This window comes from Vulpes vulpes, chromosome 8 (genome assembly GCF_048418805.1).
Source record: "Vulpes vulpes isolate BD-2025 chromosome 8, VulVul3, whole genome shotgun sequence".
NCBI lineage: Eukaryota > Metazoa > Chordata > Mammalia > Carnivora > Canidae > Vulpes > Vulpes vulpes.
Window position 1 is genome coordinate 89750571 of NC_132787.1, and position 23783 is coordinate 89774353.

The 23783-nt window shown below is 38.4% G+C and overlaps 1 protein-coding gene across 7 annotated transcripts in view; it reads right to left on the reverse strand.

The window, feature by feature from the left end:
- Positions 1 to 23783, reverse strand: part of BABAM2 (BRISC and BRCA1 A complex member 2) — a 405688-nt gene that overhangs the window by 313876 nt on the left and 68029 nt on the right. For all 7 annotated transcript variants that reach the window (XM_072767925.1, XM_026016020.2, XM_026016025.2 and 4 more), the window contains exon 4: positions 1593 to 1687. In XM_072767925.1, the coding sequence (XP_072624026.1) occupies positions 1593 to 1687 (95 nt within the window). The remainder of the gene's footprint in view (positions 1 to 1592; positions 1688 to 23783) is intronic.

Genomic DNA, 23783 nt, shown 5'->3' on the forward strand with positions numbered 1-23783 from the left:
CTTTTCTTCAGAGTATTCCCTCTTGGATCATCCTAGCTCAAAGTCCTTTCCTTCTCCCTCCTCCAGATTTTTGCAACAGTCCTCAATTCTGATCCTCAATCTTTCCTTAATCCATTATGTTGACCACATTGCTGTGAGATGATTCTTCAATTATCATTTCCTTCTGTGACTCTTAACTTAAAACCCTTGCTCTTCACAATCTCAGTCCAATTTCCCTCTCTAAACTTTCCTAGCCCTTCCTTATATTGACTTACACTTCAGCAAACCTGTCAGTACCTTCTTCTATAACATACCATATGCTTCATTTGTTTATGTCACTCTCACTACTTGAAATGCTCTCTGCCATACTCTCCACTCATTCTTCAAGAATGAGTCCAAGTCTCACCCCTACTACAGAGCCTTTTCTGACAACCTTCTTGAAATTCCTGGAGCACTTAGCCTACAATACATCTTTGGCATTTAGCATATGCTAGCCTCCACTGGCAGTATTAACACAGAAGAGGCCTGTAGAGATACTTCTGCCTCATTTTCTCTAGATAACCCCTCAGCTTCAATATGAGGTGAATATGCAACATATAGCATCTAAAGGAATCATGTTTAAACCACAAATTTTTAAAAATCAACTAACAGTTTGAGTGTAATTACTAAAAAATTTTGCAACAAACCTACCCTACTCTTGCCAATTGCATTTTTACAGCTGTGTTCTAAAATTTAAGATCGTTCTTTAGGTTTGGGTTCATACTTCCCATTTAACACTTCCCTTTTTAAAAAGGGAGGAGGGCAAAATTTCAAAGTAAGTCATCAAAATCTTTAATTACAAAACTTTGAGACAAAATGTGTCCAAAAAACAAAGCAAAGAACATAGTTTTGAAAAAAAAAACCCTCTTACAGTATAGGCATCAAAGCAAAACTGGACTTGGGAAAGAAAGACATTTTGTCTGGTCAGACCTTTTAAACAAAATGGCACATGTTTTTCTCCACCAGCAATGTGAAACACACAATTTTTTATGTAAACCACATGTGCTCTGACAAGTACCACCACTCCTTTCCTTGCTTTTAACCCCAGAAACATTTAACTTTAACTACAAAGTTTTTGGTCTTGCTTAATCAAGAACACTTAATCTGGTCTTTACCCTTCTGATAATAATGAGATAATATGGATACAAGTCCAAATTTGCCACTTTCACTTCTATATAAAAAAAGGCCTCTTGAAGAGCCAAGAAACACTCCCCTAACAAGCTCTGTGATGAAGTGTTAGTAAACATCAGAAAATTGATTGCAGGCATGAAATATTAAATTAAAATAAAGAAATGTCTTCAACATGTCTCTTTAGGCTGAAGTAAAAATATTGTAACCAATATGCTAGAGATTTGAATTCAAAATAGTCTGAAAGTAGAACTGCAATGAAAAAAATCTTTTCCTTAAACTATTTTGGCACAGGAAGAGCTGTACTTATTGCAGAGGATAGAGAAAAAAGGGGTGGAAAAAAACCCCACATGTTTGGCAAATTTATCTTTCAAGCAATTGTCAAAAGCTAATTTTATTTTCCTTCAACAAATAAAGATCGTCCGAAACAAGCCTGCAGTACTCACATGCAGGGCCGAGGGATCTGGCAGGAATTCAGCATCTTCTCCAAAGATAAAATCAGGGGGCAGCTCTGGGTATTGGGCATTGAAAATGATGTCCCCTGAAAAAAAAAGAAAACATCAGGCCCTTATTATTTCCTTGCTAATTTACGAATGTTCTGAGGCATACATCAGAAACACTTCTAAAAGAAGTTTAGTTTATAGTGTATATTAGTTTAACAAAAAAATTTGAGAAGCACTCTCTGAATGATTAATTCTTCAAATGAGAGAGCTGGTAATGTCTTTTAAAATTAATATCCACAAGGGCACCTAGGCGGTGTAGTCAGTTAAGCATCTGACTCTTGGTTTCAGCTCTGGTCATGATCTCAGGGTCGTGAGGTCAAGCCACCACCACCTCCCACTCCCAAACCACCCCCCCATCCATAGGGCTCCACACTCCATAAGGTGCAGAGTCTGCTTGGGATTCTTTCTCCCTCTCTCTCCTTCCCCCTCGCCTCCTCCCCACTCTCATGTGCAATCTCTCTCTAAAATGAATAAATAAAATCTTTAAAAATAAAATAAATAGGGATGCCTGGGTGGCTCAGCGGTTGAGTGTTTGCCTTTGACTCAGGGTGTGATCCCACTCCCGGGATCGAGTCCCGCCATCACGCTCCCTGTGAGGAGCCTGCTTCTCCCTCTGCCTGTATCTCTGCCTCTCTCTTCCCTCTGTGTCTCTCTTGAATAAATAAATAAAATCTTTAAAATAAAAAATAAAATATTCACAATATGCAATCAAAAAAGTTTTATCTCCTACCACATTATAAATACAAACACCCAAGCAGAAAAGCAGAAGCAGCCACATCCAAATTATATGCAGATTTTTCTATAGGAAATGTTACTGTTCAGTCACTACCTGCTAATTAATAAGCCTCTACTGGGGACTATTTCTCTAAAGATAAAGACTTTACCTTGAAGAAATTAAACACATAAACCTTTGATATAATGGAAAGAATATCTGGCTTGGAATCAAGAAAGTCAGTTTTATATCCACAATGTATCCTAATTATTTATTAGCTCAACTCATCTTGGACAAATTTTAACTTCTTTAGACTTTAGTTTCTTTATCAGTAAAAGGGAATCTAATAGTACTGATATCATAAACTGGATGTGAGGATAAATAGAGATAGCATCCCTTATCACAGTGTCTGGCACACAGCAAGCACTTAGTAAGTGATACGAGAGTTCTACTAGTTATTATTAATATCATTTTGAAACACAAGACAAATTACAGCGTCTCCTTAGCAAATCTGTGTTAAGTTCTTCTACCTCTGTTCCTTTCCTGTCCCCTCCTTTAGCTTTTTTCCCCTGCTTACCCAAGAACCAGTACTCATCATTCTGCTAATGCCAACCCGTAGATTAGTATATCAATAATCAAACACACATATTGGATTCTAGCATATAAGGGTATGTATATGTGTGTACATGCACACACAATTCTATCAGTCCAATCATTTTTCCTGCTCAAACAATATCTTCATAATGATATCCAATGATATGCTGATCTCAGTTCTCATCTGAGCCTTCTTTCCTCTAACTACATTCTATGTATTTTAATGTCAAACTCAGCAAGTCTAAAAACATGCTCATGACTGTCCCTTTTCCCACTCCTCTCTTCCCCTAGCTGGTTTCTCTATTTCTAGGAATTCCTTAATCTCCCATGCTGTGACTTTAATGTCTTCTTTGACCTTACCCACACCCTTTATACTCTTAGAAAACAAGTCCCCTCAATTTTTCCTCCAAAATGTTTCTCATATGGTATTTCCTGCTGCAAACAGCTCTATCCAGGCCCAGATGACCTAGTTCATATATTCATGAATCCAATGAAAAAAAATTTTGAACCCTGCTCCAACCATGAGTCCATTTAATTACCTTGTCTTGCATAAAGACTTTCCTAATAAATCCAGTACACACTGATCATCATTACCCCTGACATTCAACAGTACTGACTGGTTATGCCATTCAACTTCAGTATTTCATTGTAGTATTATATGGTTTTTCCTGTTCTGTTAATTTCAAGAATTCATAATAAACACATGGCATATGTGAGGCACTATGACACTGTATCAATACAAAGATGGTTCTCCTCAAGGAGCTTACATTTATTTAGGGAGCCAGGAACATTATACACAGAACCACAAATGCAGAGCAGTATAAGATAAGTACATATGCTTGATCTTCCTAAATAACTTGCAAGCATTCAGAGAATAAACATGCTTATATTTATTTCATATTTCCAATGGTCAAAGTGTTACATGCAGAGTATATTCAAGAAATGCTCTAATACATGAAAAAAATTCTATTCTCTGAATTGGATATCTAAGTACTGACAAAAATCTATAATAGGAATAAAGTTCAGAAGATTATTCATTATTATTCAACTATACTCAGTACTCACAATTCCTGAAGAGGACATTTACATTAGAGATATGTTTTTAGAAGTCCCACAATTGGCTTGCTTTAGTGAGATTTAGAAAACAAATTTATAAAGCTAAAAAGGAGAGGCACCAAAGTTTTGGAGAAAGTCAAGTTAGAATCTATTGTGTCTATTAATGTTGAAAAAATAAACAGCATTATAAATTCCAATAGAAGTTTGTTACTTTTGTTACTACAAGAGGACATAAAGCTGGATTTACAAGTTCTCAAACAATCACTGTCAGTATACATATTTCCAAAACACTACAGATTAAAAATCTGATCCAAGGAAATTCACTCTTGGCAATTCTACTCAACCCTGGATTGGAGGTTCTAGCTAGGGCAATTAGGCAAGAAAAAAAAAATGAATGGCATCCAGATCAGAAAGAAAAAGCAAAATTATCTCTGTGCACAGATGACATGATCTTGCATATAGAAAATCCTAAGGGGGATCCCTGGGTGGCGCAGCGGTTTGGCGCCTGCCTTTGGCCCGGGGCGCGATCCTGGAGACCCGGGATCGAATCCCACATCGGGCTCCCGGTGCATGGAGCCTGCTTCTCCCTCCGCCTGTGTCTCTGCCTCTCTCTCTCTCTGTGACTATCATAAATAAATAAAATAAAAAAATTAGAAAATCCTAAGGCATACACACACACACACACATGCAAATAAGTTCAGTAAGGTTGCGAGATACAAGATATGTATAAAACCAACTGCACTTCTATACACTATCAATGAATAACCCAGAAATGAAATTTTTAAAAGAAATTCCATTTACAACCAAAAAGAACCAAAAAGAATAAAATACTTAGGAATAAATTTAGTGAAACAAGTGTAAAACTTTTACACAAAAACATTGTTGAAAGACATTACTTGTAAAAGTGCAAAACTTGTACAATAAATCATTGTTGAAAGACATGGAAGAAGGCCTACATAAATGGAAAAACATCTCATGTTCATGGATCAAAAGACTTAATATTGTTAAGATGGAAGTACCACCTAAATTAATCCACAGGTTTCATGCAATCCCTATCAAAATCCCTACTGGCTTTTTTTGTAGAAATTGACAAACTTATCCTAAATGTCAGACAGACATGCAAAGGTTCCAGCATGGCCAAAAAGCAATCTTGGAAAAAAAAACAAATTGGAAAACACATTTCCCAATTTTAAAACTTATTACAGAGTCACAGTAATCAAGAAAGTGTGCTACTCTCATAAGAACAATGGAATAAAATTCAGAGTCTGGAAACACTTTCACATTTATAGTCAATTGAATATTTTAATTTCAAGTGAAGTATTTTTGCCATATAATATTAAGTTAGTTTCAGGTGTACAACACAGTGATTCAATAATCACTATATACATTATATACATTACAAAATACTCTCCATGACAAGTGTATTACAATATTATTGACTATATTCCCTGTTTTATACTTTTCATCCCTATGACTTATTTTATTATAGTCAATTGATATTTGACAAAGCTGCCAAGACAATTCAATAGGGTAAAAAGAGTCTTCTCACCACCACACACTCATAAAAAATACTACTATCAAAAAAAGGGGTGATTACTATTTTTAAGAGAGAGAGAAAGAGAATATAACAAGTGTTGGTGAGGGTGTAGAGAAATGGGAACCCCTGTACACCGTGGATATGAATGTAAAATGGTATAGCTGATGTGGAAAACAAAAATTTAAAAACAAAATTACCATATGATCAAGCAATTCTACTCTCTTGGGTATATACTCAAAAGAAGTGAAATCAGTGTTTCAAACAGACATTTGTACACCCATGTTCACTGAAGCATTATTCAGAATAGCCTAGTGGAAACAACCCAAGTGTCCAGTGACAGATAAATAAACCAAATGTGGTATACACACAAATGGAGTATTCTTCAGCCTTTTAAAATAATATGGATGAAACATGAGGATGCTATCTATGGTAAGTGAAAATAAGCCAGTCACAAAAAGACAAATACTTTATAAGCCCACTCATATGAGGTAACAAGAGTAGACAAATTCAGAGATAGAAAGAATGGTGGAATGGTGGTTAGCAAGAGCCGTCAGAAGGGAAGAATTAGAAGCTGTTTAATTAGTACAGAATTCCAGTTTTTAAAGATGAAAAGGGTTATGGAGATTAGTGGTACAACAATATGAATGTTATTAACACTACTGAAATATACACAAAAATAAGATGGCAAATTTTATGTTATTTTTACCACAATTTTAATTTTTTTTTAAATAAAAGAGTCTGCTACAGACTGAATGCATCCCCTTAAAATTCACATGTTGAAACCTAATCCCTGATGTGATGGCATTTGGAGGTGAAGGCCTTCAATAGGTGACTAAGTCATAAGGGCAGGACCCTCATGAATGGGATTAATGCCCTTATAAAAGAAACTCAAGAGAGCTCCCTTGCCTCCTTCTGCCATGTGAGGTAAGTGAAAAGACAAACTGTCTATAAACTAGGAAGTAGACCTCACCAGACACTGAACTTGCCAACACCTTGATCTCAGATTTCCCAGGCTCCTGTGAAAAATAAATATTTGTTTAAGTCACCCAGTGTAGGTAATTTTTATAGTAGCCTGAACAGATTAAGAGTCTTTTCAATTAATGGTGCTGGGCCAACTGGATAGCCACATGCAAAAGAATGAATCTGAGTCCCTAACTCATACCATATACAAAAACTAACTCAAAATGGATCAAAGACCTAAGTGTAAGAGCAAAAACTATAAAACTCTTTGAGGAAAATATAAGAATAAATCCTCATAACTAAGCAATGTTTACTTAGATATGAGATCAAAAACACAAACAACAAAAGAAAAACTATATAAACTGAACCTCAGACAAAATCTCAAACTCCTGTCTTTCAAAGAACATTATCTAGAAAGTGAAAAGACAATCCACAGAAAAAGAGGAAATACATGATTTAGCAAATCACATTATCCGACAAATAACCTATATCTAGAATATATAAAGAACTCTTATACCTAAACAATAAAAAGACAAATAATTCAACTTAAAAATGGGCAAAGAAGCATTATTTACAATAGCCAAACTATGGAAGCAACCCAAGTGTCTATCAATAGATAAGTGGATAAAGAAGATATGTGTGTGTGTGTATACACCTTGCTATTTGCAACAACACAAATGAAGCTAGAGAGTATAATGCTAAGTGAAATAAATCAGAGAATGACAAATACCATATGATTTCACTCATATGTGGAATTTAAGAAACAAGACAAGGGATTCCTGGGTGGCTCAGCAGTTTAGCGCCTGCCTTCGGCCCCGGGACATGATCCTGGAGTCCCGGGATCAAGTCCCGCATCGGGCTCCCAGCATACAGCCTGCTTCTCCATCTGCCTGTGTCTCTGCCTCTTTCTCTCAGTCTGTGTCTCTCATGAATAAATAAATAAAAATCTTAAAAAAAAAAAAAAGAAAGAAAGAAAGAAACAAGACAAATGAACAAAGGTGGGGGGAGGAAGACAAACAGACAACAGACTCTTAACTGCAGAGAACAATCAGATAGTAACCAGAGGGAAGGTGGGCAGGGGGATGGGTGAAATAGGCTATAGAGATTATGAGTACTCTTATCTTGATGAGTACTGAGTAATGTATGGAATTGTTACTGACTAATGTATGGAATTGTTGAATCACTATATTATACAGCTCAAATTAATATGACACTGTATGCTAACTATACCAGAATTAAATGTTTTTTAAAAAAGAAAGAAGGTGAACTTTCATTAATTAAAAATTAAAATGGACAAAATATTTGATATTTCTTCAAAAAAGATATAGAAATGACTCATAAGCACAAGAAAAGATGCTCAACATCATTAGTCATTAAGGAAATCAAAATCAAAACTACAATTTGAGGGGCCCCTGGGTGGCTCAGTTGGTTAAGCATCTGCCTTCGGCTCAAGTCATGATCCTGGGGTCCTGGAATTGAGCCCCACACATCAAGCTCCCTGCCCAGTGGGGAGTCTGTTTCCTCCTCTCCCTCTGCCCCTCTGCCCCTGAGAGAGAGCTCATGCTCTCTCTCTTTCTCTATTTCTCAGATAAATAAAATCTTTTTTTAATGTTATTCTTTTTTTAAGATTTTATTTATTTATTCATGAGAGAAGCAGAGACACAGGCAGAGAGAGAAACAGGCTCCCTCCAAGGAGTCTGATGCAGGACTTGATCCCAGGACCCCCGGATCACAACCTGAGCCAAAGGCAGACACAACCACTAAGACACCCAGGTGCCTCTTGAATAAATAAAATCTTAAGAAAAAAAACACAATACTACCTCACACCAACTATTATTGCTACAATCAAAAAGACAATGGTAAGTGTTGGTGAAGACGTGGAAAAACTGGAATCCTCATACTCTGATGGTGAGAATATAAAAAGGTGCCATCACTTTGGAAAACTGTTTGGCTGTTCCAAAAAATGTTAAATATAGAGTTACCTTATGACCCACCAATTCCACTGCTAGGTACACACCTAAGAAAAGTGAAAACATGTCTACACAAAAGCTTGCATATGAATGTTTTCATCAGCATTGTCCACAATAGCCAAAAAGTAAAAAAATTAAAACAACCCAAAGTCCATAAACTGATCAATGTAGAAATAAAATGTGGCAAATACATACGATGGACTATCATTCAGCTATAAAGAAAGAAGTATTGATACATGTTACAATATGGATGTCCTTGAAAACTTTATGCTATGTGAAAACTGTCAAAGACAAAAGTCCACAAATAGTGTATGATTATTGAATAATTCCATTTATATGTAATGTCCATAATATGTAAACCCATAGAGATAGAAAATAGACTAATGGCTGCCAGAGGTGGGGGACGGGGGGAGCTGCTAATGATAATAAGTACACAGTTTCTTTTACTGGTGATGAAAATCAATGTCGAAATTAATGAAGGTTGTACAACTTTGTGAATATATTAAAAAGCCACTGAATTGTATCCTTCAAAGAGTAAGTTGGATGCTATGAGAATTATATCTCAGTAAAGATGTTTTTTTAATCTGATGTAAAAATTTGTTCCACTTTAATCTTGACTTAAATACAAATAAATTAGAAAGTGTTTACTCAATGGTTATGAGTTAATTTATTTTTTTATAAATAAAACCATCTTGAAAATACAGTTCGGAAGTTTTCCATTTAAACTCTATAGTGAGCCCTTTTTAAAAGCAAAGAATATTTTTATACGATGAATACTATAAAAGAACTTTATTTTTCAAGAAGATCCCCCAGGGGTGCCTAGGTGGTTCAGCTGGTTAAATGTCTGACTCTTAATTTCATCTCAGGTCTTGATCTCACGGTAGTGAGTTCAAGCCCTGCCTTGGGCTCCATGCTGTCAAAGAGCCTACTTAAAAAAAAAAAAAAAAAGTCCCCAAGTAGCCCTTTTTGAGGATTTTAGTTATTTATTTATTTATCTGACAGAGAGAGAGTACAAGCAAGAGAAGCAGCAGAGGGAGAGGGAGAAGCAGGCTCTTGGCAGACAAGGGAGCCCGATGTGGAGCTGGGTCCCATGACCCCAGGATCATGACCTGAACCGAAGACAGAAGTTAATCAAATGAGCCACCCAGGCACTCCCCAAATGGCTCCATTTTAAAGGAAAATATTGGAGAATGTTAATTTTTAATTTTTATTGATTTTTAAAAATTTCTAAAGCAGTCAAAAGTATTTGAATACACAATAATTTTTTTAAAAACAATGTATACCAGATTAGCACATCTTCAACTAAAAAGATCTCTTTGGAGAGAAAAAAGGAAATTACTATACTGCATACAGGAAAAAACATTATATAAGCATTTTTCAAAACAAGGAAGTAATTTAAATATATTTCAGAATCTCACACTCTTACATTTCAGAAATTCTCAGATACTTACCTTCAACCTCAAAGAACTCTTGAAACACTTTGCCTCAATACACGATAGCCTCTTTGGAATAAAACGTGGCATTGTTTTCTTGCTATGGTGAACAGTCAGTAAATCAGTCAATAACATTTATTAAAAACCCACCATGCACAGATGGACATATTGGACACCTGGGGAGTTATACAGGAAGGAGAAAACATAGTACCTGACCTCAAGGCAGAGATGGCAGAGAAAAGACCAACACAAATCATACAGAAGAGCAATAACATTGTATTTCCTCTATTTCACCCTAGAGAAGATGATATGAACACAGAGCATACATAACTTGGATACTGCTTATTTCAACTTTTCATAAAATGAAAGAATAGGCAAGAGTACAAAGAAATAAAAAAATTGGATAAGAAGTGATATAAGGTGAGGTTAAAAAACAAAGTAAAAAGTAAAGAAACAAACACCTAGAATGGCTAGAAGTGTTATGACCAACCGACAACAAAATGGTAGTTTCAGGTCTTATTTTTCATGACTCCCTAAAAATGGCCCAGGCTACCATAGTGGGACCAACAGGTACAAGTTCCTCCCTTTGAAAATACAGACTTACCATTACTCATGATATTACATTTACATGAAATCACAGAAGTTCCAGGTGGAAGATAGCTTTGATTCACATTATACCTTGGAGGCTGACAATCTTTAGAAGCTATCAGCACCATCTCCAGAAAGCCCAATCACCAGATCTGGAGGATCGACCAGATGTCCTGCTCCCCAGTTACAGACAGTACACAGCTTATCCACATGCTCCTTTCCTTATTCTTTCACCAGTGAAATACTATCATGCTGGTTTGTCTGTCTTAAAGTTTAAGTGCCAGGAAAACCAAATTTCAAATAAACAATTCAAATGGTAAATAACTGGAGTTTTTGGAATGATTAAAGAATTATCCCTATCAATTGTTGGATAAAATGATAACTTACTGAAACTCCAAAAATAGGAAGTAAGAGTCAGATATGAATCTTGTGAAAATGCCAGGGTAATGAAGATTTTCAATGGAAAGGTAGGTTCAAGCAGTAGCTTTACAAAAGACTTCTGAGAGGAGACTCATTTCCAAGAGTTAGCTCCAACTCTTGATAATGTTTCCTTACACTTAAATTTAATTCTTTCTCTTCAAAAATGTCATCAATTGGATCTTAAAAATTTAACGAACAATTCTAGTTTCACTTTAATATCATAGCCCTTCAATGATTTGCAGGCAGTTCTTGTGACCTCTCTTTTAACCCCACCATGAGTCACCTCTTGGCCAGGCTAAATAAATACTCCAGTTTCTTTCATTATTCCTCATATAACATGGCCTCAATTTCCTTTACTGCCCTGTCCTCTCTCTTCATATGTACCAGTTTGTCAGTAATCCTCTTCCAGGATAACCCAGAACTACACATAAGATTCCAGGTGCACTCTAAAGAACACAGAATCAAGAGGAAAAAACCCATGGCTTCATTTTAGATGCTAAACTTCTATTAATAAATACCATGGCAAACTGAAATTACTTTTTTGGCAGCCACATCAGTGTTGATTTGTATTGTGCTTCCTATCAACTAAAAGCCCGAAGACTTTTATATACACACTATTGCTAAGCCACATATCCCTCATTCTTAATTTGGACAGCTGAATTTCAGAATCCATTTCAGGATTTTAAATTTATCCCTATTATATTTCAATCTTGTTAGATTTATCTCTCTATTTACAGCCTGTTACAATATTCTTAGATTCTATTCCAATTTTGGGTTGGCACTCCCAGTTCTGAGTTATAAACAGATATAAGCATGCTTCTGGAAAACTCCCTCTCTGGCAGCCACAGTTCAATTAATCAGTACCTCTTGGGTACAATCTTTTAAATAATATTTACCCAATAACACTATGAGACTAAACATTCATCACAAGGATATCACAAAGAAATTTACCAAGTGCCTCAAAGATATACTCTGTTTGTCCTACAATTTAGAGATAGTGTCAATGTTCCATTGTACAACAGATTTTGTCTTGAGAGGTAGAATTTCTTTTTTTTTTTTTTTTTTGAGAGGTAGAATTTCTTTTCCTGTAACAAGGGAAAGAAACTATAAAGAATTATCATATCTGAGAGTTGGCATAATTTGCATGAAACATGTCTTCAAAAACTACCTGTAGAAGAAATGATGGAAGTGGGGACAAATAAAACAGATCATTTAAATTGGCCTTCTTTTCTTATGAGACTTCCTTCTACAGATCCCTATCTCTAGATTGAAACTATATCTAATCCTTCTTTGCATTTCTAAAGCTATGCTATGTAACAGAAATATAATACAAGTGTACCTTAATATACCAATATTCCAAATACATTCCAATAACAATGTACCAAATATAATACAATATGTACCTAGTTTTAAACTTATTAGTAGCCACATGAAAAGAATACAAGAGTGGGATGCCTGGATGGTTCAGTGGTTGACCCTCTGCCTTTGGCTCAGGGCATGATCCTGGAGTCCAGGGATTGAGTCCCACATCGGGTTCCCTGCATGGAGCCTGCTTCTCCCTCTGCCTGTGTTTCTGCCTGTCTCTCTCTCTCTCTCTCTCTCTGTCTCTATGAATAAATAAAATCTTAAAAAATACAAGGGTGAAATTAAATTTTAAACTATTTTTTAAAATTTTATATACAGTACAATTCTCCCTTTTTGTGTACATGAGTTTTATCACATGTACAAAGATTCATGTACATAGATTTGCGTAAACCACCAAAACAAGGATACAGAACAATTCTATCACCCTCCCAAATTTCCTTATGCTATCCCTTTGTAGTTAAATTTTCCCACTTTGTAGTTACAATTTTCCCACTTTGTTTTTTTTTTAATTAATTTTTATTGGTGTTCAATTTACCAACATACAGAAAAACACCCAGTGCTCATCCCGTCAAGTGTCCACCTCAGTGCCCGTCACCCATTCCCCTCCAACACCCGCCCTCCTCCCCTTCCACCACCCCTAGTTCGTTTCCCCGAGTTAGGAGTCTTTATGTTCTGTCTCCCTTCCTGATATTTCCCAACATTTCTTTTCCCTTCCTTTATATTCCCTTTCACTATTATTTATATTCCCCAAATGAATGAGAACATACACTGTTTGTCCTTCTCCGATTGACTTATTTCACTCAGCATAATACCCTCCAGTTCCATCCATGTTGAAGCAAATGGTGGGTATTTGTCGTTTCTAATGGCTGAGTAATATTCCATTGAATACATAAACCACATCTTTATCCATTCATCTTTCGATGGACACCAAGGCTCCTTCCACAGTTTGGCTATTGTGGCCACTGCTGATAGAAACATCGGGGTGCAGGTGTCCCGACGTTTCATTGCATCTGTATCTTTGGGGTAAATCCCCAACAGTGCAATTGCTGGGTCATAGGGCAGGTCTATTTTTAACTCTTTGAGGAACCTCCACACAGTTTTCCAGAATGGCTGCACCACTTCACATTCCCACCAACAGTGTAAGAGGGTTCCCTTTTCTCCGCATCCTCTCCAACATTTGTGGTTTCCTGCCTTGTTAATTTTCCCCATTCTCACTGGTGTGAGGTGGTATCTCGTTGTGGTTTTGATTTGTATTTCCCTGATGGCAAGTGATGCAGAGCATTTTCTCATGTGCATGTTGGCCATGTCCATGTCTTACTCTGTGAGATTTCTCTTCATGTCTTTTGCCCATTTCATGATTGGATTGTTTGTTTCTTTGGTGTTGAGTTTAATAAGTTCTTTATAGATTTTGGAAACTAGGCCTTTATCTGATATGTCGTTTGCAAATATCTTCTCCCATTCTGTAGGTTGTCTTTTAGTTTTGTTGACTGTATCCTTTGCTGTGCAAAAGCTTCTTATCTTGATGAAGTCCCAATAGTTCATTTTTGCTTTTGTTTCTTTTGCCTTTGTGGATGTATCTTGCAAGAAGTTACTGTGGCAGAGTTCAAAAAGGGTGTTGCCTGTGTTCTCTTCTATGATTTTGATGGACTCTTGTCTCACATTTACATCTCTCATCCATTTTGAGTTTATCTTTGTGTATGGTGAAAGAGAGTGGTTCAGTTTCATTCTTCTGCATGTGGATGTCCAATTTTCCCAGCACCATTTATTGAAGAGACTGTCTTTCTTCCAGTGGATAGTCTTTCCTCCTTTATCGAATATTAGATGACCGTACATTTCAGGGTCCACTTCTGGGTTCTCTATTCTGTTCCATTGATCTATGTGTCTGTTTTTGTGCCAGTACCACACTGTCTTGATGACCACAGCTTTGTAGTACAACCTGAAATCTGGCATTGTGATGCCCCCAGATATGGTTTTCTTTTTTAAAATTCCCCTGGCTATTCGGGGTCTTTTCTGATTCCACACAAATCTTAAAATAATTTGTTCTAACTCTCTGAAGAAAGCCCATGGTATTTTGATAGGGATTGCATTAAACGTGTAAATTGCCCTGGGTAACATTGACATTTTTACAATATTAATTCTGCCAATCCATGAGCATGGAATATTTTTCCAACTCTTTGTGTCTTCCTCAATTTCTTTCAGAAGTGTTCTATAGTTTTTAGGGTATAGATCTCTTACCTCTTTGGTTAGGTTTATTCCTAGGTATCTTATGCTTTTGGGTGCAATTGTAAATGGGATTGACTCCTTAATTTCTCTTTCTTCAGTCTCATTGTTAGTGTATAGAAATGCCATTGATTTCTGGGCATTGATTTTGTATCCTGCCACGCTACCAAACTGCTGTATGAGTTCTAGCAATCTTGGGGTGGAGGCTTTTGGGTTTTCTATGTAGAGTATCATGTCATCGGCGAAGAGGGAGAGTTTGACTTCTTCTTTGCCAATGTGAATGCCTTTAATGTCTTTTTGTTGTCTGATTGCTGAGGCGAGGACTTCCAGAACTATGTTGAACGGCAGTGGTGAGAGTGGACATCCCTGTCTTGTTCCTGATCTTAGGGGAAAGGCTCCCAGTGCTTCCCCATTGAGAATGATATTTGCTGTGGGCTTTTCGTAAATGGCTTTTAAGATGTCAAGGAAAGTTCCCTCTATCCCAACACTCTGAAGGGTTTTGATCAGGAATGGATGCTGTATTTTGTCAAATGCTTTCTCTGCATCTAATGAGAGGATCATATGGTTCTTGGTTTTTCTCTTGCTGATATGATGAATCACATTGATGGTTTTACGAGTGTTGAACCAGCCTTGTGTCCCGGGGATAAATCCTACTTGGTCATGGTGGATAATTTTCTTAATGTGTTGTTGCATCCTATTGGCTAGTATCTTGTTGAGAATTTTTGCATCCATGTTCATCAGGGATATTGGTCTGTAATTCTCCTTTTTGGTGGGGTCTTTGTCTGGTTTCGGAATTAAGGTGATGCTGGCCTCATAGAACGAATTTGGAAGTACTCCATCTCTTTCTATCTTTCCAAACAGCTTTAGTAGAATAGGTATGATTTCTTCTTTAAACGTTTGATAGAATTCCCCTGGGAAGCCATCTGGCCCTGGACTCTTGTGTCTGGGGAGGTTTTTGATGACTGCTTCATTTTCCTCCCTGGTTATTGGCCTGTTCAGGTTTTCTATTTCTTCCTGCTCCAGTTTTGGTAGTTTGTGGCTTTCCAGGAATGCGTCCATTTCTTCTAGATTTCCTAATTTATTGGAGTACAGCTGTTCATAATATGTTTTTAAAATCGTTTGTATTTCCTTGGTGTTGGTAGTGATGTCCCCTTTCTCATTCATGATTTTATTAATTTGAGTCTTCTCTCTCTTCTTTTTAATAAGGTTGGCTAATGGTTTATCTATCTTATTAATTCTTTCAAAGAACCAACTCCTGGTTCTGTTGATCTGTTCCACAGTTCTTTTGGTCTCGATATCATTGAGTTCTGCTCGAATTTTAATTAACTGTCTTCTTCTGCTGGGGGTGGGGTCTATTTGTTGCTTTTTCTCTAGTTCCTTTATGTGTAAGGTGAGCTTTTGAATTTGAGATCTTTCCAGTTTTTGAATGGATGCTTGTATTGCGATGTATTTCCCCCTCAGGACTGCTTTTGCTGCATCCCAAAGATTTTGAACAGTTGTATCTTCATTCTCATTAGTTTCCATGAATCTTTTTAATTCTTCCTTAATTTCCTGGTTGACCTTTTCATCTTTCAGCAGGATGGTCCTTAACCTCCACGTGTTTGTGGTCCTTCCATACTTCTTGTTGTGATTAAGTTCTAATTTCAAGGCATTATGGTCTGAGAATATACAGGGGACTTTCCCGATCTTTTGGTATCGGTTCAGACCCGATTTGTGACCCAGTATGTGGTCTATTCTGGAGAAAGTTCCATGTGCACTTGAGAAGAATGTGTATTCAGTTGAGTTTGGATGTAAAGTTCTGTAGATATCTGTGAAATCCATCTGGTCCAGTGTATCATTTAAAGCTCTCGTTTCTTTGGAGATGTTGTGCTTAGAAGACCTATCTAGTATAGAGAGAGCTAGATTGAAGTCACCAAGTATAAGTGTATTATTATCAAAGTATTTCTTCAGTTTGGTTATTAATTGGTTTAAATATTTGGCAGCTCCCACATTCGGGGCATATATATTGAGGATTGTTAAGTCCTCTTGTTGGATAGATCCTTTGAGTATGAGATAGTGTCCCTCTTCATCTCTCACTATAGTCTTCGGGGTAAATTTTAATTTATCTGATATAAGGATGGCTACCCCTGCTTTCTTTTGAGGACCATTTGAATGGTAAATGGTTCTCCAACCTTTTATTTTCAGGTTGTATGTGTCCTTCTGTCTAAAATGAGTCTCTTGTAGACAGCAAATAGATGGGTCCTGCTTTTCTATCCAGTCTGAAACCCTGCGTTTTGATGGGGTCATTAAGCCCGTTCACATTCAGAGTTACTATTGATAGATATGAGTTTAGTGTCATCATATCTATTCAGTCCTTGTTTTTGTGGATTGTTCCACTGAACTTCTTCTTAAAGGGGAATTTTAAGAGTCCCCCTTAAAATTTCTTGCAAAGCTGGTTTGGAGGTTACATATTCTTTCAGTTCCTGCCTGTCTTGGAAGCTCTTTATCTCTCCTTCCATTTTGAATGAGAGCCTTGCTGGATAAAGTATTCTTGGTTGCATGTTCTTTTCATTTAGGACCCTGAATATATCCTGCCAGCCCTTTCTGGCCTGCCAGGTCTCTGTGGAGAGGTCTGCTGTTACCCTAATATTCCTCCCCATAAAAGTCAGGGACTTTTTTTCTCTTGCTGCTTTAAGAATCTTCTCCTTATCTTTGGAATTTGCAAGCTTCACTATTAAATGTCGAGGTGTTGAACGGTTTTTGTTGATTTTAGGGGGGGATCTCTCTATTTCCTGGATCTGAATGCCTGTTTCCCTTCCCAGATTCGGAAAGTTTTCAGCTAGGATTTGTTCAAATACATATTCTGGCCCTCTGTCCCTTTCGGCGCCCTTGGGAACCCCAATTAAATGTAGGTTTTTCTTCCTCAGGCTGTCATTTATTTCCCTTAATCTATCCTCATGGTCTTTTAATTGCCTGTCTCTTTTTTCCTCAGTTTCCCTCTTTGCCATCAACTTGTCTTCTATGTCACTCACTCGTTCTTCCATCTCGTTAAGCCTCGTCGTTAGGACTTCTAGCTTGGATTGCATCTCATTTAATTGATTTTTAATTTCTGCCTGATTGGATCTAAATTCTGCAGTCATGAAGTCTCTTGAGTCCTTTATGGTTTTTTCTAGAGCCACCAGTAGCTGTATAATAGTGCTTCTGAATCGGCTTTCTGACATTGAATTGTATTCCATATTTTGTAACTCTGTGGGAGAGAGGGCTGTTTCTGATTCTTTTTTTTTTTGAGGTGAGGTTTTCCTTCTAGTCATTTTGCTCAGTGCAGAGTGGCCAAAAACAAGTTGTACTGGGAAAAGGAGAAAAAGAGAGAGAAGGAAAGAAAAGAGAAAAAGAAAAAAGAGAAAGAAGAAAAAAAAGGGGGGGGAAGAGAAGAAAAAGAGAAAGAAAAAGTAAGAAAGGAGAAAAAAAGGGGGGTGGGGGAAGCAATCAGAAATCAAGAAGAAAGAAAGAAAAAAAAGCACAAAACAAAACAAAAACAAAAACAAAAAAACCACGGGGGAGTATCTTCCGATTCTGTATACTTTAAGTCCCTTGACTTCCCCTGGAACTGGTCCGTCTCGCTGGTCTTCTGGGGGAGGGGCCTGCTGTGCTGATTCTCAGGTGTTAGCACTTGGGGGAGCTGCTCAGCCCCTGCCTGGTGCAGGGCTCAGTGGGGGTTGTTCACCCCGTGAGGCCCCGGGAGGAAGCCACAGTGGCGGGGGCAGCTCTGGGACCCTGGATTCGGCCCCCGCAGTAGCTCCGGGGCTCTCCGTCTGCAGGGCCCGGGGGCTCCCGGGCGGGGCCGCTGATCTGCTCAGCTCCAGGCAGGAGCGTCCTTGCTGTCCTGGGCCCTCCCGGTCTCTGCCTGTCCCTGGGGGAGGCCGGATCCTGGGCTGTGTCCCGGCGCCCTGTGCTCCAGGGCCTGCGCTGTTGGATTCGCGCTCCCGCCCCGCAGCCCCCTCCGCGGAGCCGCCGCCCGAGCCCCTCCAAGCTGTTCCCGGAGCCGCGCCGCCCCCTCCGCGGAGCTTCTTCCTCCGCCCGAGCCGCCGTCCGAGCTGTTCCCGGAGCCCCGCAGCCCCCTCCGCGGAGCCGCCGCCCGAGCCCCTCCGAGCTGTTCCCGGAGCCGCGCAGCCCCCTCCGCGGAGCCGCCGCCCGAGCCCCTCCGAGCTGTTCCCGGAGCCGCGCCGCCCCCTCCGCGGAGCCGCCGCCCGAGCCCCTCCGAGCTGCTCCGGGTCCCGCCGAGCGCTGCAGCCCTTAGGGAGCTCGGCGCACTCTCCGGGGCGCAGTTCCTCTGTTACTGTCCCAGGGAGCCCGAGGGCATCCCCGCCTTTCTGGGGATCCTGCTCCAATTCCCCGGGAGGCCTTTCCGCGGGGAAGGTCGGTGCAGCTCCTGCTCCTCCGGCCCGGGGCTCTCCTGTCCTGGGGACACTCGCCCCGGCCTCAGCCCGGCTCCTCGCGGGGCCCCTCCCCCTTGGAGGCCTTTTGTGTCTTTATTTCTTTTTCCCCGTCTTCCTACCTTGATAGAAGCGCGAACTCTTCTCACTGTAGCGTTCCAGCTGGTCTCTCTTTACATCTCAGGCCGAATTCGTAGGTTTTCAGGATGATTGGAAGGTTTTCTAGGTAATTTGTTGAGGACGGGTGATTTGGAGACCCTGCTCTTCCGCCATCTTGCCCCTCCTCAATTTTCCCACTTTGTAGTTAAATTTTCCCACTATCCTCTGCCCTGGCAACCTCTGATCTGTTCTCTGTTCCTTCAATTTCACGTTGCCCAGAATGTCATACAAATGGAATCATATAGATTGTAATCTTTTGAAACTGGCTTCTTTTCACCTAGCACAGATTTGAGAATGTGCAGCCAAATATATTGATATATGTAAGTGCATGTCTCGGCAGTTTGTTCCTTTTTATGGCTGACTAGTGTTCCATTCTATGAAGGTGTAGTCTGTTTATTAGTCTGTTTATCCATTTGCCCAATGAATGACATTTGAGTTAGTTCCAGTTTTGTTTTGTTTTTAAGATTTTATTTATTCATGAGAGACAGACAGAGAGAGAGAGAGAGAGAGAGAGAGAGGCAGAGACACAGGCAGAGGGAAAAGCAGGCTCCATGCAGGGGGCCTGATGCGGGACTCGATCCCAGGTCCCCAGGATCAGGCCCTGGGCTGAAGGTGGCGCTAAACCGCTGAGCCACCCAGGCGCCGGCTAGTTCAGTTTTTGATAAGTCATGAATGATGTTACTACTAATATCGATGTACAGGTTTTTTGTGTAAACATAAAATCTCCATTTCTAGAGAAATGATTGTCATTTCTAGATACCTAAGAGTGGAATCAGTAGGCAACATGAACAAGTGTATCCTAAAACAGCAGGTCATGTGAAAAAGTGTAGCCCTAAAACAAACTACCAAACTGTTTTCCAGAATGGCTCTTTCATTTAACAGTCACACAAACAAAGCATGAGAGTTTCTATTGCTACACATTCTCACCTACACCTGATGTGGTCAGTCTGTAGTTGTCACTGTCCTTGCTTTTCACTCCTTCTAATACGTGTGTCATGGCATCTCGATGGTTTTAATTTACATTTCCTTAATGACTAATGAAGTGGAGCATCTTTTCATGAGGTTGCTTGCTATCTATATATCTTCTTTGGTGAAATTTGTCTTCTGTCAGATATGTGATTTGCAAATACTTTCTCCCAGTGTGTCTTATCTGTTCAATGCCTCAAAAGCATTTCCAGTGGAACAAAAGTTTTTAATTTTGGTGAAATCCAATTTATCAACTTTTTATGAGGATTGTGTTTTTGATGTCATATCTAAGAATTCATTGCCTACCTCCAGTTACAAAAACTTCCTGCTATGTTTTCTTCTCAGAATTTTATAGTTTGAAATTTCAAAATGTGGTCTGTTATATTTTGTACATGGTTTAAGATACATGTCAAGATCCTTCTTTGGGGTAGGGAGGGCATATGAATACCTAATTGTCCTAGCACCATTTGTCAAGAATACTATCCTTTTTCCATTGAAGTGCTATTGCATAACTGTGAAAAATCAATTGACCATATTTATGTGGTTCAATTACTGGACTATTTTGTTTTATTGATTGGTATCTAATCTTTTGCCAATACCACTGGCCCTGAGAATCAGTCTTAAAATTTAATAGTCTGACTTCTCCAACTTTCTTTTTGGCAAAATTATTTTGGCTGTTGTAATTCCTCTGCCTTTCAAAATAAATTTTAAAGTAATATTTTTCTAATTTTTTATTTAAATTCAATTTAGTTAACATGTAGTGTGTTACTAGTTTCAGGGGTAGAATTTAGTGATTCATCTGTTGCATATAACACCAAGTGCTCATAACATCAAGTGCCCTCTTTAATGTCCATCACTCAATTATCCCATCCCTCACCAGCAACACAGTTTGTTTCCTATAGTTAAAAGTCTCTTATGGTTTGCCTCTTTCTCTGTTTTTATCCTATTTTATTTTTCCTTCCCTTCCCCTATGTTCATCTGTTTTGTTTCTTACATTCCACATATGAGTGAAATAATATGTTATTTGTCTTCCTCTGACTGACTTATTTCGTTTAGCATAATACCCTCTAGTTCCATCCACATCATTGCAAATGACAAGATTTCATTCTTTTTGATGGCTGAGTAATACTCCATTATGTATGTGTGTATGTTTGTATGCATATGTGTGTGTGTGTATATATATATATATCCATTCATATCCATCCATATATTATGTATATATGTATTTATCTATTCATCTGTCAATGGACATCTGGGCTCTTTCCATAGTTAGGCTACTGCAGACATTGCTACTCTGAACATTGGGGTGCATGTGCCCCTTCGAATTTTTTTGTATCCTTTGGATAAATACCTAGTAGTGCAATTGGTAGGTCATAGGGTAGTTCTATTTTTAACTTTTTAAGGAAACTCCATACTATTTTCCAGAGTGGTTGCACCAGTTTGCACTTCCACCAACAGTGTAAGAGGGTTCCCCTTTCTCTACATCCTTGCCAACATCTGTTGTTTCCTGAGTTAAAATAATATTTTTAATATCTTACAAAGTCCTGCTGGGATTTTCATGGGGATTGCATTAAAACTGTAGATCAATTCAGAGAAAATAATTTAAATATATTGAGTCTTCCAATTCATGAACATGATATCTTTCCATTTACTGAATTCCTCTCACCTGCTACATATAGATCCTGAACATATCTTATTAGATTTATAACTATTTTATTCTGGGATGCCTAGGTGGCTCAGCAGTTTAGTGCCTGCCTTTGGCCCAGGGCATGACATGGAGCCTGCTTCTCCCTCTGCCTCTCTCTCTCTCTCTCTCACTCTCTATCTCTCTCTGTGTCTCTCATGAGTAAATAAATCTTTTTAAAAATCTATTTTTTCCTTTCCTTTTTTTTATAGGGTAGCTATTATAATGGCACTATTTTTAAATTGTGTTTCTAATTGCTTTGCTAGTATAAAGAAAACAGGATTTAAAAAAAAAAAGAAATAGGATTGACTTTCCTATGCTGACCTTGTATCCTACATCTTTGAAAAACTTGTTAGTTGTAGAAGGTTTCTAGAAATTCCTTGGGATTCTCGATGTAGACAAACATGTTATATGTGAATAAAAGCTAAAGTTTTATCTTTTCCTTTCCAATCTGTATGGCTTTTATTTCTTTTTCTTGCCATAATACACTGTCTACAACTTCTAGTATAATGTTATATAGGAGTTATAGAAGTGAACATCCTTGCCTTTTCTCAAACTTGGAGGAAAACATTTAGTCTTTTTTTTTTTTTTAAAGATTTTATTTATTTATTCATGAGAGACACAGAGAGAGAGGCAGAGACACAGGCAGAGGGAGAAGCAGGCTCCATGCAGGGAGCCCGATGTGGGACTCGATCCTGGGTCCCCAGGATCACACCCTGGGCGAAAGGCAGACGCTCAACCATTGAGCCACCCAGGTGTCCCAAACATTTAGTCTTTTATCATGTATGATGTTAGCTGTAGGTTTATTCCCAGGATAAAATCCACTTGGTCATAAATGCATATGCATTTCACATACATTTTTTTTCTGTTGGATTCAAGTGAAGAATTCGTTTCTTCAAGTGAAGAAACGGCAGCCCGGGTGACTCAGTGGTTTAGCACCCCCTTCAGCCCAGAGCATGATCCTGGAGACCAGGGATCAAGTCCCACGTCGGGCTCCCTGCATGGAGCCTGCTTCTCCCTCTGCCTGTGTCTCTGCCTCTCTCTCTCTCTCTCTCTCTCTCATGAATAAATAAATAAAATCTTAAAAAAAATGTCACTATAGTCTTCAAAGCCATTTAATGCTATTCTGGTTTTCTCCAAGTGTGTGCTACCCAGAAACCAGTCTGGGATCTAGGCAATGGTCTACACTTACAGATCAATTCTCAATGGCTTTGCTACATTGATTCTGTCTGGTTCCATACATGTGCAGCTTAAGGATAAGCCTGAGGGGCCTCCTCCTTTTGGTCTTATGACTCAAGAGAAAGAGTATTCACTGGAGCTTTTTCTGTTGATGCCTATAGCATAGTTCTAGGATCTAGGGTGCCCTAGGGTCTAAACCAGGAGATAAGAAAGAAAAAAATGGGGGCAGGACACAGAAAACTAACTTTTATATGTGTCATTCTTTGAGTTTTGATTTTTGTTCTTAATATGTCTGCAATTATTTACTTTCAAGGGTTCTCAGATATTTGCTATACGTATTCTTCAGGTATCCTACAGTTTTTCACTGCAACCGCTGAGAGAGATAAGGTGGAGAGTATTTACACCTTCTTATCTAGAACTGATCATTATTCTTAATAAATCAATATTTAACACAGAATCATATATAAAAATAACTAATTAAATACATACATTTATTTAGCCAATAGATATAAAATAGTATTGTTTCAACATGAATAAATGTCAGAGTAATTAGTGAGATGTTTTACATTATTTTTAGAACTAGGAGTTCAGAATATATGTCATACAACTCATCTCAATTCAGACTCATCATATCTCAAGTACTACATTGCCACGGGTGGCTACTAGTGACCATGTTAGGCAGCACAGATCTAGAGGAACAAATTAAAAGAAGAGAACAAAGGGAATGAAGGGAAAGTCATGTAACCTTCTATGACTCCTTCCTGGTAAAATGTGCTCACTACATCATTAGGCAGCACTTTCTGTTGCTGAGCAATTATGAGTTGATAGAAAAAATTATTTCATGTGTTGAAAATATACATATGCCTACAAATCACTTTT